This window comes from Pyrus communis, chromosome 4, assembly GCF_041283825.1.
Source record: "Pyrus communis isolate YQ-2024b chromosome 4, ASM4128382v1, whole genome shotgun sequence".
In the NCBI taxonomy this organism is placed as follows: domain Eukaryota; kingdom Viridiplantae; phylum Streptophyta; class Magnoliopsida; order Rosales; family Rosaceae; genus Pyrus; species Pyrus communis.
The window spans coordinates 5,816,026-5,832,002 of NC_142568.1; the positions used below are offsets into that span (position 1 = coordinate 5,816,026).

Below are 15,977 nucleotides of genomic sequence, written 5' to 3' on the forward strand. Positions count from 1 at the left end.
TTTATACAAAATAATAATATTTTATACGATTTTTTATCAACAATCCGTGTTCACGAGGATCCAAATCCCTCAAAGAATTCTTGTCCAGAGCAGACGATTAGGGTTACCGACACGTATGAGACATCTCTGTATTTGGAAAAAAAGAAAATAAATAAAAATAATAATAATAATAATAAGAAAAGAAAAAGAAAAAGAAAAACGAAGGAATGGGAGAAGCTTCTGGAAAAGACGTTAGAAGAAGAACCTACCACTCACACCCTCTCACAGCCTCCCTACTTCTTCTCGCTCCTTCCTTCCAATCCGCTCCAAATCACTTTCCCTCCCTTTCTCTCTCTTCTCCGTGGGCCCCACAGTTCTTTTTCCCATAAAACAATAAAAAAAGTTATTGTTTATTATTTTCTTTCCCTTTCCTTCTCGAACCCACGAATACACCCTTTTCCCTTCTTCCTCCTACCATTTACTCCTCCTGCGGAACCTTCTAGAAACAACAAAAGCGAAATCCTCTCCCTCTCGCCCTCTCCTCCCTCTCCCTCTCCCTCTCCCTCTGAGCTGCTGCTTCCCGTACTGCCTGCTGCAACAAGATCGATCGAGTTGGCTTTCGTGTCCAATCTAACTTTTCTGTTCGGTTGGTGGGAAAATCCCTACTCTCTGTTCATCCCCAAACCTTTAAATCCACGCTTTGAAGGTAATACACGCCGGCTCCTTGATTTAATTCCTTTTTTTTTATTTATTGAATTTTCCATTTCCAATACCTAGAAATCTAATTACACAAAAAATAATAGGAAGTAAAATTTCGTATCTCCAGAAATTTTTGTTTTCTAATCCTCCGCGGTTTCTCGGTAACCAAACGGAGCGTTAAATAATTTTAATTAAATAAAATAACGTTTATTTATTTATTTATTTATTTGTTTATTGAACGGATTTTTGATATATCAGTTGCTATTAGAGCCCAGATCTGAGAAGCCAAAGGCGAAAAAAACCATGTCCTCGTTGCCGGCCGAGCAGAACGGCGACTCGGCGCCTGCTGGAAGCGGTGGCGGCGGAGGAGATTCGCAGAGATCGCTTCCGACGCCGTTTTTGACCAAAACGTATCAGCTGGTTGACGATCCATCCGTCGATGATTTAATATCGTGGAGCGAGGATGGATCGGCGTTCATCGTCTGGCGACCTGCCGAATTCGCCAGAGATTTGCTTCCCAAGTACTTCAAACACAACAATTTCTCCAGTTTCGTTCGCCAGCTCAACACTTACGTAAGCCTCCCTCACTTTCCCTCTTTTTCTCCCAGCCAAACAGGGATTCTTTTCTCGGCAACCGAACAGGATTGAGTCACTTCAGATTTACGGTTTCCTAATCTATTTTGCGATTGGATTTTGTAGGGATTCCGGAAAGTCGTGCCGGATCGATGGGAGTTCGCAAACGATTTCTTCAAGAAAGGCGAGAAAGGACTTCTCCGGGAGATTCAGCGCCGGAAAATCTCTCCATCGGTGTCGGCGGCAGCTACGGTTGTTCCGCCAGCGATGGCGGCGATATCCGTGTTGGCTCCCCGGGTGTCTCCGTCTAACTCCGGCGACGAGCAAGTGATCTCGTCCAATTCGTCTCCGGTGGCGGGTCCGGCAATGTTGGCGAGCCGAATCAGGAGCTCCACCTCCACGTCGGACGTTCTAGAAGAAAACGAGCGGCTGAGGAAAGAGAACATGCATCTGAGTCACGAGTTGACTCAGCTCCGCGGGTTATGTAATAACATATTGGCGTTGATGACGAACTACGCGTCTGGTCAGTTAGAGAGCGGTGGCGGAGGAGGAGGAGGAGTAGTGGATGACGGTAGGACTTTAGAGCTGTCGCCGGTGAAAGAGGCTGAGCCTGCTGCAGAAGACGCCGGTTGCGACGGAGCGAACGCGGAGGCTTCCGGGGCGGAAGAGGAGGAGGAGGAAGAAGAGGAGGAGATGAGGCCAAGGTTGTTCGGGGTTTCGATCGGGGTGAAGCGCGTGAGGAGAGACGAAGACGAAGAGGAACAGCTTCGGGAAGGCTCCGAGGGGGCGAAGCAAGAGCCGTCGGATGGGAGCTTGAAGCGCGATTGTGACGCCACGTGGCTGGAGCTCGGAAAGTGATTGAAAATGATCAGATGACGTAGGCGATTGTTGTTTATGGAAGCCGATAATGGAAGCGTGGACAGCAACGCACGGGGAGGAATGTGCGCACGTGCGAGATAATAACTGGGATGGCGCCACGTGGATGGAAAAGATAAGAACCGAAACCCGGGACGGTGTCGTATGGGCGGGAATGAGATCGCGTGATGACATATGAAGCGCCCCAGAGGACGGAAAGAAGACGGTCCCAAATGCTGGGGTTTTTATAGGTGGTGCTCCGTACATTATTTTTTTACTTTCTGTACTCTTTTTACAATTTACTACCGTTTTATGAAATGAATTGAAAAAGATGAAGGAAAATTTAAGAAGCGTTTGAGGAAAATGAAGAAAAAAAGAAGTTGAAGATTTGCGTCATTTGAATTGCTTTGCTTGCAATTTGTAGTCAAAGACATTTACCAAACAAAAATGCATAGAGCATGTGGATAAGGGGGAGGAAGGAATTGACTCCTTCAACGTATAAGAAATCTGAGCTTTTATACGTTCATTTGAAATGCCTCCTGTAATTCAATTTTAATATTGTTTATTTTTTTTCCTGAAATGAAAATGTCGTCATTTGCATTGTGGAAATTTAAAAAGAAGGTTTTAACGAAACATTTTCAGTACTGTTCATTTTTAACGAAAAAGACATTTTTATTTAAAAAAGTTATTTATGATACTATTCGCTTATAACATTTTTTTGTCATTTTAATTAAAACTCAAAGTTTTCAAATCATTTTCATTAGTTATTCTATTTATTAAAATTAACCAAAATTTCGAGCTTATATAAAATTATAATCGTCGTTTGAAGTTTATGATAATTATAACTAAAGCTAATATGAAAGTACTAATACATTTTTAATCCATCAAATTTTATTGTTTGAAGTCCTTGGATGTCCCCTCCTTTTATTTATTTTCTTTGTATTACAAGTGTAGTGCGGTATTGTTTATTGTGTCCGCTGAGTACCCTGCCCATCTATTTCCTTTTAATCTTGGAATTGATGTGCCATTTGCTTTATTGGTTACCTCTTTTTATTTTTAATAAGTTGCATGAGCACCTCTAGCAATGGGGATGAGGTCTTGAAGGCAGAAGCTGCTGTCAAGGTTTTTAAAAACGCTAGGCACTAGTTGAGCGGTGGACTAGGGTCTAGCGTTTAGGTGGACTGGGTGGTTTTAAGGTTCAAAAAGTTTACTGAATGGGCTCTGAAATGTATAGGCTCATTCTCGTTCCCTAGGCAATAAGGATAGAGTTAACAACAACTCATCAGTTGAGATCCAACTCCAATTATCAGCATTTAAAGCGTTCATTGATTTTGCCAATAACTAGCTTTTCGGAAAGGGGCGAGCTAGTGCAAAGAGATATTGGCTGTTCACAGTAAAAAACAGGGAGGAAGTTCATAACTTTTCACTCATTAGGGGTATATTACTACTTTCATATCAAATTTTGGTTATAATTATCATAAACTTAAAATGGTGACTATAATTTCTTATGGGGTTCATTTTTTTAGTTGTTTTTCCAAATTTCTCCAAAATTATTTGTGGTCATTTGGGGAAAAAAATTGGGGTTCTTGGGAGTGAATTTCTGGTGGAAAAATCGAGGGATCGAGTTTTTAGTGTGTAGGAATTGGTCAGTGGGGCTTTACGAACTGGGCCAAAAGCAATCAAATCTTCAATGAAAGTTAGCCGTTTGGCGATAGAGAGAATAAGATGCCGAGGAAGAACGGACAAGGTAGCCATCAAGTCGTCTGTGACTCAATCGAGCACGATTGTTCTAATAAAAACGAAATTCAAAGAATAAAAACACGAATAAATTATTAGAAATGGACTTTGATACGGCAAGGCCATATATATGGACTTCGAAAACCATGACCCTCCACGTTTTCATACTTCATGTAGAAAATGGTTATTTTTCTTCATTATCTACCTAGCATTATCTTTTTATGAAATATATATAATTAGGCTCGAATTCCGGAGTGGTTCGATGCCTCAACAGAGAAGGATGAACAACCACAACCCAATGACCAAGTAATAATTATGTTTGGTGGACTGGTTGGGATAGGTTGTGACAAAATAAAATGAATTTGAGTCTCGTCCCTTGTTGTGTCAAAATATGAGATAAACAAGACTAAATATGATGGGTTATGAATCCCCAAAATGAAGGATTATCTAACATATTCTTATATATGGACTACAAGTTTATCTTACAAGTTCATGCCTATCCAATCTTATTCTTAAAATCAATCCTATCCAGCCGACCAAACGGTCGAGGCCTTTAGCTCGGAATTCGACCAATTCTCATCACTAAATGGCACCTCAAAAACTCTACACCAACTAGTTGTTGCGCCAAAAAATCATTTACGTTGTTAATATTGCAGAACCACCAATAAGGCCCCTGCTGATTCCACTAGATAAAAGCACGTAAATATAGTGTGATCGTCGACAACTTGTGCGTAATTTGTCTGGCATCTTTGGATCCAAAACAAGAAGGGCTTCCAAAACCACAAGATACAACGACTGCGTAATTCGGTGTTCAAGAAGGGCTTGATGGTAAGTGATGAGTTGATTTTATACTATATGCTATTACCTATTCTTGGTATATTTTGATTATTATTTTGGTGAGATTTTGATGTTTTGCTAATATAGAACACGCGAACTTGTTTTGAGCAAAAAGTAATCAAACAGTAGAATTTTTGAGTGATTCCAATTGAAGTGGGTTCGTGAATCTGTCAAGAAGGCTGTGTCAAAATTTCATAATTTTATCCCAAAACATCTGATTGTGGCGAATTAATTTATGCCTAGCGTTCAGTGCTGGCATATTGGACTGCAAAGCTTATTTGTGACTTTTGAGCTGAAAGATAATGGATTTTGGAATTGGGCTTGTCTTGGAACTTAAATAGGAGGCCCTAATCTTTAATTCGAGTCGTTTTGGGCTTATTTTGGAGCCCTGAAGGTCTAAAAACGTGGCTATCTCTTTCATGGGCAAATTTCCTAGTCATAACAGGAATGTAATTTCTAGTTATCTTTTTATTATTTTATTTCCTAGTTTTTAGAAAACCTTTTCTATGAGGGTTTTAATTTGGAGTAGTATAAATAAGGCTATTTAGCCATTCGGTTACACCTTATTTTGGAGAATCCTTTTACCTACAAGGTGTTTTCAATCATTTTCTAGTTAATATATTTTCTTTAGTTTTTATAGTTGTTTGTAGCTAATTTTCTTTTGATAGGGCGAAACCACGAGCCTTAGCATGAATATGTGGTTTTATTAATTGAGGCATACTTGCTTTGAATTATTAATCACTGCGATTAAACTATTTAATTGTCTTAGTGATTTGTGACCATTAGGGTTTTTAGACAAGTAATTTGATGCAATTTCTGTTGGAACATCACCCTGAAATTGAGGAGGGGCTTCTTGTGATTAGTAATTGTAAGTTCACTTAAGCCAAACATCACGCTCTTAGGGGTTGCATGGTTTTTCAAAAAGTTTTCACAAAACTTAATGAGTCTTGCATGTTTATATTTGATCTGATCATCACAGACGGGTTACATGTTAAATATATGTTTTCGCTTGAACATCACGAGGAAAATATGCATTAGGAAAACCTAACCTTCAAAACATGTATGTAGAAATTCATAAGTAATTGGTAAAATTGCATAGGATTGTTAATGGTGACGGCAAAACCCTAATGTCTAAATTGTTTTCCAAAGCCTTTGTCTTTTGCTTTCTTTACTTTGTCAATTATTTAATTATTTTTATTTAAAATCGTTTTTATTATTTTAAATTCCAAAATCAACCTTTTCAAAATTTTGTTCTAAATAATTAGCCAAGGATTAGTTTAAATACAAATTATTCATTCAATCCTAGTGGAAAAACGACTTTGCTTGAGCTGCTATACTACGATAACCTTGTACTCTTGCAAGTATTTTTAAGTGTTTTTATCCCTACTTTTGTAGGCGGTAAAAATCCTATCAGTAGGTCACAGTTGAACATCATGGAGCTTATCAAGTATTTTCGCAATATTGGGCAACTCAACTAGTGTCTTCTTAAACGGATGCAACATCCACAAGAAGAATGACAAGACTTCCATTGCGCTTCTAGCAGATTAATCTTGTACATCTTATCATTTCCGATTGAAGGCGTAAAACCTTCTACTTGAACTATCACTTGTCTTCTAGTAATAAAGTCTTTCATCGTGGTCAACTCCACGACTTACCACACCAAAACCAATAACATCTTCCGTGGAAACTATCCGTCGGTGATCGACCCTGTGAGATCTTGGGGAAGATTCGATCAGTTATGCATGATGCATCAGAGATCTGCGTAAAGGTGTCGAAAACTTAACTAAAAGTTAAGGTACAAGGAACGGTGCAGCAGCAGAGAGTGCAGATAGCAACACTACCAGTAATCTAGTAGTAGCCACGTGACCCAGCAACTTTGTATCTCTGTTGATATCCATGATTCACAAAACAGCACCAAAAGTGAAGAATTTATTCTCCCAAGTTTTGAAAATAACACAACAGAATTCTCTTGATCCGATCCGTCGGCCATGATCCAATACTCAATAACTCAGTGTGTGACTTGTTCTTCATCATATATGTTTATGTTTTGTAATGTTGCATTGGAAGAAATGAAACCCGGAGATCGTATACTGTTGAAAACATGAAATTACTGTTGAGAAAAAAGAAGTAAACCTACAACTATAATTAGCACTGACTTGGACTCCTAGGTTATTGAACCTATAATGTATCCTCTATGAGTTGAGGCAATATTTACATGTAATAAAAGCCCACCTTTTAGTCATCATCCTAATGAGTTTGGGTCAAATCTATATTATGACATGTTTACTTACATGTGTTGGGGCCCAAAAATGTCACACTAATTTAACCAAGTCTCAAGGTCCAATTGTCATGTAAAGCCTATACTTAAGCCCAAATACATGCCAAGGCACGGGAATGAGGAATATATTTACAAACATGCCACGCCATGGTGATTAAGTTGGATACTCACGCCATGCTCATGTCTACTCATCATGCCATGCTTCCTCATGCTAATCATTGTCATGCTAAGCCTATGTCACATATATGGGGCTTGTCAAGTGGATTGTAGTGTGGATGGTTATGGAAGGTTATTGGGCCTACGTGGAATCGGGGTCATGGAAAACTTTGGGCTGTTTGGGGACCCAAAGATCTAAGCCCATACCCTTTGTATTTCAGGCATGCAACATTGAGAGAGAATTAGCCTAGTTTACCTCTTTTCCTAGCAAGCCAACTCCCTTAGTTAGGATGAAACTAGATTCTTGCATTAAATGCATGTTAAGCTTAGCAAGTCAGGCATTTAATGCTGACTTTCCCTTCCTAGCCTACACAGACAACCAATGTGCGAAAGCCATGAGGCGCGCTACCAAAAGTAGTATGCGGATGACCACCCTGGGAAAGCCACGTCTCGGAAAGAAGCAAACGGCAAGTCTTAATAGTGCATCTATCTTACACCAAAAGGTGAATAATATAACAACTAAGGAAAGGAAGGGAAGACCAAGCCACAAACGGAGAATCCTTTGAAGCCTAGAGAGTTACCCTTCATCTACAAAATGAGATGCAGAGTAACACAGGGAGAGAGAGATATCGTAGTGAGAGAGAACCACCTAGGAAGAATCCTAGAGAGTTCTATTTAGCTTAGAAGCACACTCCAAGCTTTATGACTCAGCATTCACGAAACCTTAGTAATTCCCATAGCTATCCATCAAACATCTCAACCATTAAAAGCCTTACTATCACCCTGGGAAAGCTCAAATCATGCAGCTAAGAATGTCATGTGTCGATGCAAATTTCCGCTGTCTCTAGCTTTGGTAAAATTCACCTGCAAAATAATCAACACCTTTTATCAAGGACCTAAGCCTCACGCGCCCACGAGGTTAGGGGGGTTAGGCCAATGGATCTCCAATGCCTAAGTTAGTTTCTCTGAGAAGAGTAAAGTGTTTAGGGCTAGCAAAGGCTTACCGAAATTTGGTAGAATATGGGGTATATATAGGGGAGTGACCGGCCATGGTGTTAGGGTTTTACCCTACACATGGCGGCATCCTATTGGTCAAGGTTTATTGAGAAATATTCTCAAGATATTAAATAGGAAATAATACTTGAGATAATGGAGTAATTATCTCTAATTGATTTAAATTGGGATTACTTACTTGAATGGAGTCAATCTTCAATTGGAAATGTATTAAAGATAAGATTTGGGTAATTAATCCTTATGTTTAATACTTTGACTTTTCCTTGCCAATGGCAGGTGAGTTGTGGGCCTTTAGGGGTGTGAGCTGCGCGTGAGAGTATATGAGGAGTCTGAGGGCAATGTTGTCTTTCTTAGGCAAAAGTCCATGTGTCACCTCTAGAATTTTTGGGATTATTTTAGGCTCCACAAATGCCCCCACACTTGTTGGGCTATACATAGGAAAATGGCAGTAGGTGAAGAAATCCCAAATTGCATGGGCTTGTAGAGTTGTTTCCCAATTTGAACTAGATATCCTTCTTTGACTTGAAGATAGACTCTTCTAGGAAAAGGAAACCAATTGCCCCCAATACCTATTTAATTCTGCCGTAAGCAGGGGATTAAATAAATTTGGAGAACAATCTTCATTCCAACAAGGAAGAGAGAAACTAGAGGAAATTTGTTCCCCTTCCCCTAGCTCCCTTCTTTTCTTGCCCTTGCAAAAAGTCATTTCTCGTTGTTGTTCTTCTTCTCCACACTGCACCAAGGTAAGAAAAAAGTAATTTTCTTTGTATTCTTAGGTGATGCTATCGCAGGGCAGCCGTTGAGGTGATACAGCACATCAGCTGGTAGGGGCCAAGAGTTGGCTCAACGTGGGTCAAGGAGGTGGCGTGGCAAAGGCCACGGCTTGGGCTGCTCAACTTAGTTGGAACCAAAGGCAGTTGTGCAGCTAGGGCTGCAACTTAAGGCGCTGGGGCACAATACAGAGTGAACCACCAGGCTCGAGCTCTTTCTGGGGGCTTGAATCTGACATAGGCCAATCAGGCATGCTGGATGGTGTAGAGCAGCTAAGGTCTCGCCATAGGTTGCTCGATGCCTCGAGCAAAGGTGATTATGAGTTGGCGAGGTGAACGGCGCATTGAGTGCGAAGCTTGGCGAGCTGCGAGGCTCCAGCCTTTTTAGATTTTGACTTGGCATGGGCAAAGTATGTCGAGGTAGGCTCGAGCTTGCTATACCGTGGAGGACAGAAAGGAAAGAGGCATGAGGTGCCATATTTCTTGCTTATGACCTGGGCCACAGGTCGGGCTTCATGAACCATGAATTGCATGGCTAAGGCCACAACTTGGGCACAAGGCGCTGTGCTTGGCAAGTTGGACACAAGCTCGTTCTGCTAAAAAGAGAAAGATGTGGGCCGAGGTCTATATGGGTCAGGCATCATCTAGGGAGAAGAGTTTGTCGTTCATCTGACTTTTCCCAAGGTGACGAAAATGATCGTTGAGCCTAAGCCTGTGAAACCTGTTACTCCGAAAGTAGCCACGACCATTGCTGAGAAGATTGCCCAACGAAAAATTTCGGTGGTGCCCATAGTGTTGGGTTTGTGTCAAAGCGTGCCTCATGAGCTAAGTCTGGTTCGACTTCTGATAGGCTTGCCGCTATGAAGAGCGGGAAGGTGGATTATGTTGCTAAGGTGGCGTCTGAGCCTGTTTTTCATTCTGTTGCAACTGATTCGTCTATTGAGAAAGGGAAGTTTGCTCGCACGGGCAGTTGTGAGAGATTCACAGAGTTTGAAGTTGGGAAGTTTCCCGAGATTAGTGTGTTTCTGAAGGTTGACTTACTTAAGGATGTCAATACATGCGCCAAGTTTATTGATGGTGTTGGGAAAGTTATCGGCTCAAACTCTTTTGCGAAGTGTCCTGCCTATAGGAGAAAGTCTTCCCTGATTGCTATAATGCATAAGACTTTGATCCTAGCAGCTGAGTCCATGAGCATCGATCAGGATGCTGTCAAGTGTGCTAAAGAGGCCGAAGTGGGGTTAACGGCTTAGCTTCGCTCTGCTGCTGAAAAGATCGAAAAGCTCGAATTTGAACTCGCCATTTTGAAGAAGTCTGATGTCTCTGCCCCCACTTTTATGCAGTTGGATACCGTTCATCAGGAGGTCGTCCATTTGAAGGGTAAGCTTAGTGCGACTCAAGCAATGTTAGAAGCTGCAGAGAATGAAGTTAATCGTGTTGCACCGGTGGTTAAGGACCTTGAGCATGTCAATTCGGAGCTACGATTTGCTTGTTTTGCCAAAGACGATGAGCTTGTCTTCATGCATGCTGAAGTGTCTCATCTCAAGGATGTTGCTGGTAAGCTTGAGTCCAAGGAAGTGGATATACAAGGTACATTGTCTGTTAGCGATAACCTAAAAAATGAACTAGGTAAGCTGCATGATGCTCACACTAGGCTTGTTGAAGAGAATGTGCAGCTGGATAATGAAAAGGTAGGCCATGAAATGGTGTTTGCTTTTTATCAGGCTGATTTCTACAAGCTTGGCTATGTAGACCATATTCAGGGTAGGCTGTCAGATTATGAGTATTTCAAGAATGACTTCAAGACTTTTATCCATTTCTCAAGTTAATTTGCTTCACTTCTCGTTTGAGGCTGCCTTTGGTGGAGCAGCTAAGGGTTAAGCAGTTTAAGCAGGAGCGGCTGAGGATGGGCTAATAGAAGCTTTGGCTGCTGAGAGCTTGGTAGTCAAGAGACTAGTGGTTGCACAAGCTGCCGATGAGTAATCTTTTTGCTTAGACTTAGGAATTTTCTTCTTTTCCTTTTCATTCTGCTTTATTTGAACTTTGTTGGCATTCAAACCGGTTTATCAATTTGCCGGAAATTTAATAAACAGATTTCCTTGCTTTGCTTCGCTTCGCTTCATCCTTCTATTTTGCCATGTTTTTTTGCAGAACTTTACCGAAGGTTAGGCTGCTGGGTGAGCTGCCTCAATGAAGCAATCAATCCCACGTCGTCACTTAGGTTTTAGTCTCGGCTTTGATGCTCAAGGAGCTTTACCTGCATGAGGAAAAAATGCAAGATTTCTAACTTATAGAGTTAGTGGTCAAACTTTTAGCCTGCGAAGAAAGCAGACAAGTTTGCGTAGCTGCTATAGTCATGAATCTCATCTTTAGCAGTTGCACGAGCCTTGGCCCTCCCGGGGCTTGTTGCGAAATTTTTAACTTATAAGGCCAGCAGCCGGACACCTTCTTCTTGTAGAAAGCAAAGGAATCCACGTAGCCACTATAGTTGTACATTTCGGCTTTAGCTCTTCCAAAACTTAATCGTAGACCATCGGCCGGAAGTGTTGCTTTTAAATAAGCAAATGGGTTTGTGTCGTCATAATAGTTGTAAGTCTCGGCTTACAGATTGCCTAGGGCTACCAGCCATTAGGTCGTCAGTCGGGTGTCTTACTTACAAAAGCAAATAACATGCATGACCACTTTAGGTGTTGGCCTTGGCTCTCAGAGGCGTTTTAGGCTTAAGGTGTAGGCGAAATCGCACCTCAGAGGCCATATCCTTCTAAGCTGTTGACTCTTGATCTTTTAAGCTGCACGTAGCTCGATACGGATCTCTTGGGCATTAATTGTAATTGATTCTGTAAGTCGCTTAACTAGTATTACAACACTTTAGAGTAGAGTTACATTCATTAAAACTTGCACGTCGAGGACGGACCATCTAGTCACACGAATTCTTTAATGGGCAGGGATCCTGCACTTAACGTCTTTTCTAGTTAGAGACTCGAGCTCCCGCTAAACTGAATCCTTCAGTCGACTAAGTCTTTTTTGGAAAAAGTCTATTGTGGCCAATTTTGGGAACAGTTTGACATAGGTAGTCAATGCATTCAGGGGAAACTGAGTAGTTGCAAAACCCATCCACGTTTAGATATTCCATAGCAGTTTACTTTCTCGCGCTGGAGAGCAAACCCAGATGGGTGTCAGGGAATTAGTTTACCCCCCTCGCACTGGAAAGCATACCCAGATAGGTGTTGGGGAATTAGTTAACCCTCTCGCACTGGAAAGCAGACCCATATGAGGTTTTAAGCTAAGAACCTTCACGTCGTCAGGAGACAATAGGCAGCGGAGATGTGGCCCTGAGAAAGATATGTGAACGAGAATGTCGTTCCACATGCAATAGTGTGCTGCCTTCATTTGGAGCTTTCTGGACTCCAATCTTTTTGCAAGCAGCATTCTGTTAACTATGTAGTCGATGATGAGATCCTGTCAACTCGGAGTTGTATTACCACCTTGACTGTTGGTTCCTCATCTATGCTCGACTTCTCCAAGTACTTGACCAGAATAGAGTGCTTAAGTTAATAGTCTAAAGCAGAGCTTAGGCTTGTTAGTGCGTCTGTGTGGGCATTTTTTGCTCGTGGAACCTAAGTAAGTGTGTACGCCTAGAACGTCACCAGCTGCTCTCGTACCTTCTTGAGGTATCAGGCCATCCTTGGATGTTTTGTTGCGTACTCCCCTGAGGTTTGGTTGGTGATCAATTGGAAATCAGAATAGATTGCGAGCTTTTTCACTGCTAGGTCTTTAACCAATCAGAGACCTGCTAGTAGGGCTTCATACTCTACTTCGTTGTTTGATGCTTTGAAGCTTAGAGTGTTCGCCTGCTCGAGCATCGAACCGTCTGGGGTAGTGAGAACTAGGCCTACTTTCTATCCCTAGTAGTTGGATAATTTGTCGACGTGAAAACATCAGAAATCTTCTGCAGGTGGGGTTGTTGTGGCTATGGTGTTCTTGGCTGCCTTTAAAGCGTTTCTGGGCCGAGTTGATGTGCTCATCAGAACATTTGCCAGTTTTCACGCCTTTAATGTCGTGCGTTTAGATTGTGCAAAATATTGCGTCATGACGATGAATGTGTACGTTTAAAGGTACGGCTTGAGCTTCCCGATTGCAACAACTACCATCAAAATCAAAGTTTTGTTTTTCGGGTATCTGATTTCTACATCAATGAAAGCTTTTGAACTGTGGAATACAGGTGGTTGGGCCCCTAACTCTTTTTCATATAAGGAGTTCATTGCTGCTTCAGATACCACCATATAGATGCATAGATCCTCCACTGCTTCCAGCTTGGACAGTTAGAAAGGTGATGTTAGGTACTTCTACAAGTCTTGGATTGATTTATTGCATTTCTTGTCCTATTTGTCTTTTTACACCCTCTTGATTGCCTTAAAGAAGGTCTTGCATCGGTCAGTGGATCGCGAGAGGAAACATTTAAGTACAGTTGCCCGCCAGGTCAGACCTTGGATCTCCTTTAGAGTAGTAGAGGACTTTATATCTAAGATCGTTCTAATCTTCTTTGGATGTGCACCTGACGGGGTTAAGCTTTGTCAGTGGTTTCAATGCACAAGAATCCACCTAGCTGCTTTATTACGAGTCTTTGTGCTGACCTGCTAGTCTGCGTTGCTCTTCTGCATGTCATGCGTATTTGTGCCATAATCGCGGTGTATGTGGTTCATCCTGGGCTACTCGTCATCGTGCTTGACGGAGACTGCCAGTAGAACTCGAGTTGGACTACTCTCGCGCTCTTCTCTGTTTGTTATGTGGCTGCCTACTTCGGTGCCTCACAAGAGGATCTTCTTGTGGACCTAACCTTGTGTGGACGCTTCGCTTGGAATGTCCTGAGTGTTTATCGGAGTATGGGCCCAACCTTGAATGCATACTGACTAGTGACCCAAGTTAAGAATGAATGCTTCTTTGCACATAGAGGCAGAAAATGACGTTTTTTTAGGGTCTAAACGAGAGTGCACATTACTTGAACACACGGTTTGTGGTGGGCTGAGCGACTCTTTGCCTGGACGTCACTAGAACGAGTCACGTTCTTCCACCATCGTTATGCTTTGGGACACTTCGTCTAGGGTGCGCTGCATCTCATGCACTTAATAAGCTGGTTCACCAAGGTGGTCTGTTGCTCGATGGTGCTTGTTAAATTGGCAACCTGCTGGGGCAGGTGGTGCTTGTCATTTAGATTGGAAGAATCTGGATAATAGGCGTCTTTATGTGTGGTGGAAGAGTAGTGGACTACAGTTACAAAACGGGCATTCCTACTAAAAAGAGGGGTGAAAATAACCTTGGGTCTATCGTGAGACCGATGGCCGGAATCTGAATTGCGAGAAGTGGCCTCGAATTAGACTCGATTGCGAGCCGGTTCGCTAGCCGGCCAACCCGACTGGGTGGTCGGAGCATGCGCGTGGGCATCCAAGGGTGGCCTGTGGGCTGGCTGACGCTGGGTCGCAACTTGCTCCTTGTGAGCTTAAGCTTAGCTAATAGCGAGCTGGGCCTAGGCCACCTACCCGTGGGCTGCTTTTATTGACTGGGCCAACTTTGTTGGGCTCATATAGGCCTGTTGTACAGCTAGGCTTGCTATTGTAATGGGCTGGGCCTCCTTGCCTAGGCCTGCTATAATAGTTGCCAAGCATTGGGCCTCTTGCTCGTGGGCCAAGAAATGGACCTAGGCCTCCTACCCAGGGTTTTGAGGGCTAGGGCGCTGCAAGGGCAGTGGTGCCGGTATTTGGGCCGTGGCCTGGCGACCTTGCCGTGGCTGTTGGGTCGCGATGGTGGCAGTGGGGCTCCTCCCGCACGTTGCATTAAGCCTTGAGGATCGCCGTCTTGGGGCTATGTCCTCGTCTCCACTCTCTAGTCCGATCCTTGTACGTATGGGGTTCCGTTCATCGTGGTTTTTGAATTTTCTACCATTCCTTTCTCCAGGGATTGATTAAGAAACTTTTCGAGGAAAAATTAATTGATACGGCATGTGAGAAATTCAACATTACAAAAAATTCAAGAAACCAAATGCAAGAGGCTTATTCGAGTATTTAAATCAGCTCTCAATGAAAGCACCAATTTGTGGATAAAAATTTTCGTCGTCTTTAGCTTTGATGAAAATGCACCTGTAAAACAATCAACACTTTTGATTAAGGACCTAAGCCTCACGCGCCCACGAGGTAAGGGGGTTAGGCCAATGGATCTTCCATGCCTAAATTAGTTTATCTGAGAAGAGTAAAATGTTTAGGGCTTTTAGGGGTAGCAAAAGCTTACCGAAATTTGATAGAATGTGGGGTATATATAAGGGAGTGGTTAGCCATGGTGTTAGGGATTTACCTTACACATGGCGGCTTCTTGTCCAAGGTTTATGGAGAAATATTCTCACGATATTAAATATGAAATAATATCTTGAGATAATGGAGTAATTATCCCTAATTGATTTAAATTGGGATTACTTACTTGAACGAAGTCAATCTTTGTTCGCAAAACAAAGATAATTAAACTTAAACATTAAAAACAAAGATAGAATACACCTAGAAACACTCCAGGTGGCTCCTCCTTCCTTCCTTGCTGCGCACAATGGGGATTTGTGTGAATTTAGGCTCTTGAGGTGTGGTGGATGGTGTTGTGTGAAATTGTGGTAGAGGGTGGTGGTTTATGAGTGTTGCGGCATCATGTATTTATAGGGTGAAGGGAAGGCACGAAATTGGGCTGGAAAGGAGAGGAATTAGGGCTCCAAATCACCAAAGAACAAGGACACTTTTAATCAGATTCCAAGGAGGACAAGGAATGGTCCTTGTGGCAGATTCTAGAACTTCTAGAAGGGTTACATGTGGCATAAACTTAGGGCACGAAAATAGGGCTTCTAGAACCTGATATTTAGGCGATTTAATGTGAAAAAGAGTCCTCTTTGAAGCTGAAATTAAGGTAGGAAAAGATTAGGATAGGATAAGATAAGATAAGGTTGGATAAGGTTTGGATAAGATAAGGTAATTTGGATAATATTCCTTCTTTGTGGCTGATTCCTTATCCTCCAAGTCTTTGATTTAATTCTTCCAGATGTTAAGCACATT

General features: G+C 42.1%; 1 protein-coding gene across 3 annotated transcripts; it reads left to right on the forward strand.

The window, feature by feature from the left end:
• Window positions 1-325: 325 nt before the first annotated feature.
• AT-HSFB2B (winged-helix DNA-binding transcription factor family protein) lies at window positions 326-2,502 on the forward strand. Of its 3 annotated transcripts, none has more exons than XM_068462024.2 (3): window positions 326-685; window positions 947-1,251; window positions 1,378-2,502. In XM_068462024.2, exons 2-3 carry the CDS (start codon window positions 982-984, stop codon window positions 2,107-2,109), a joined length of 1,002 nt encoding a protein of 333 aa, XP_068318125.2. In that variant the 5' UTR covers window positions 326-685; window positions 947-981; the 3' UTR covers window positions 2,110-2,502. The 3 variants fall into 3 exon arrangements, with proteins under 3 accessions (XP_068318125.2, XP_068318124.2, XP_068318126.2); XM_068462023.2 differs by having other exon boundaries at window positions 395-685; window positions 937-1,251; XM_068462025.2 differs by having other exon boundaries at window positions 467-685; window positions 954-1,251.
• The last annotated feature ends 13,475 nt before the right edge of the window (window positions 2,503-15,977 follow it).

Excerpts from the sequence above, each read along its gene's own strand:
- AT-HSFB2B (XM_068462024.2), top strand. The coding sequence starts at position 982 with ATGTCCTCGTTGCCGGCCGAGCAGAACGGCGACTCGGCGCCTGCTGGA. Across the intron at positions 1,252-1,377 it reads TTCGCCAGCTCAACACTTAC|GGATTCCGGAAAGTCGTGCC; the intron begins GTAAGCCTCCCT and ends TGGATTTTGTAG.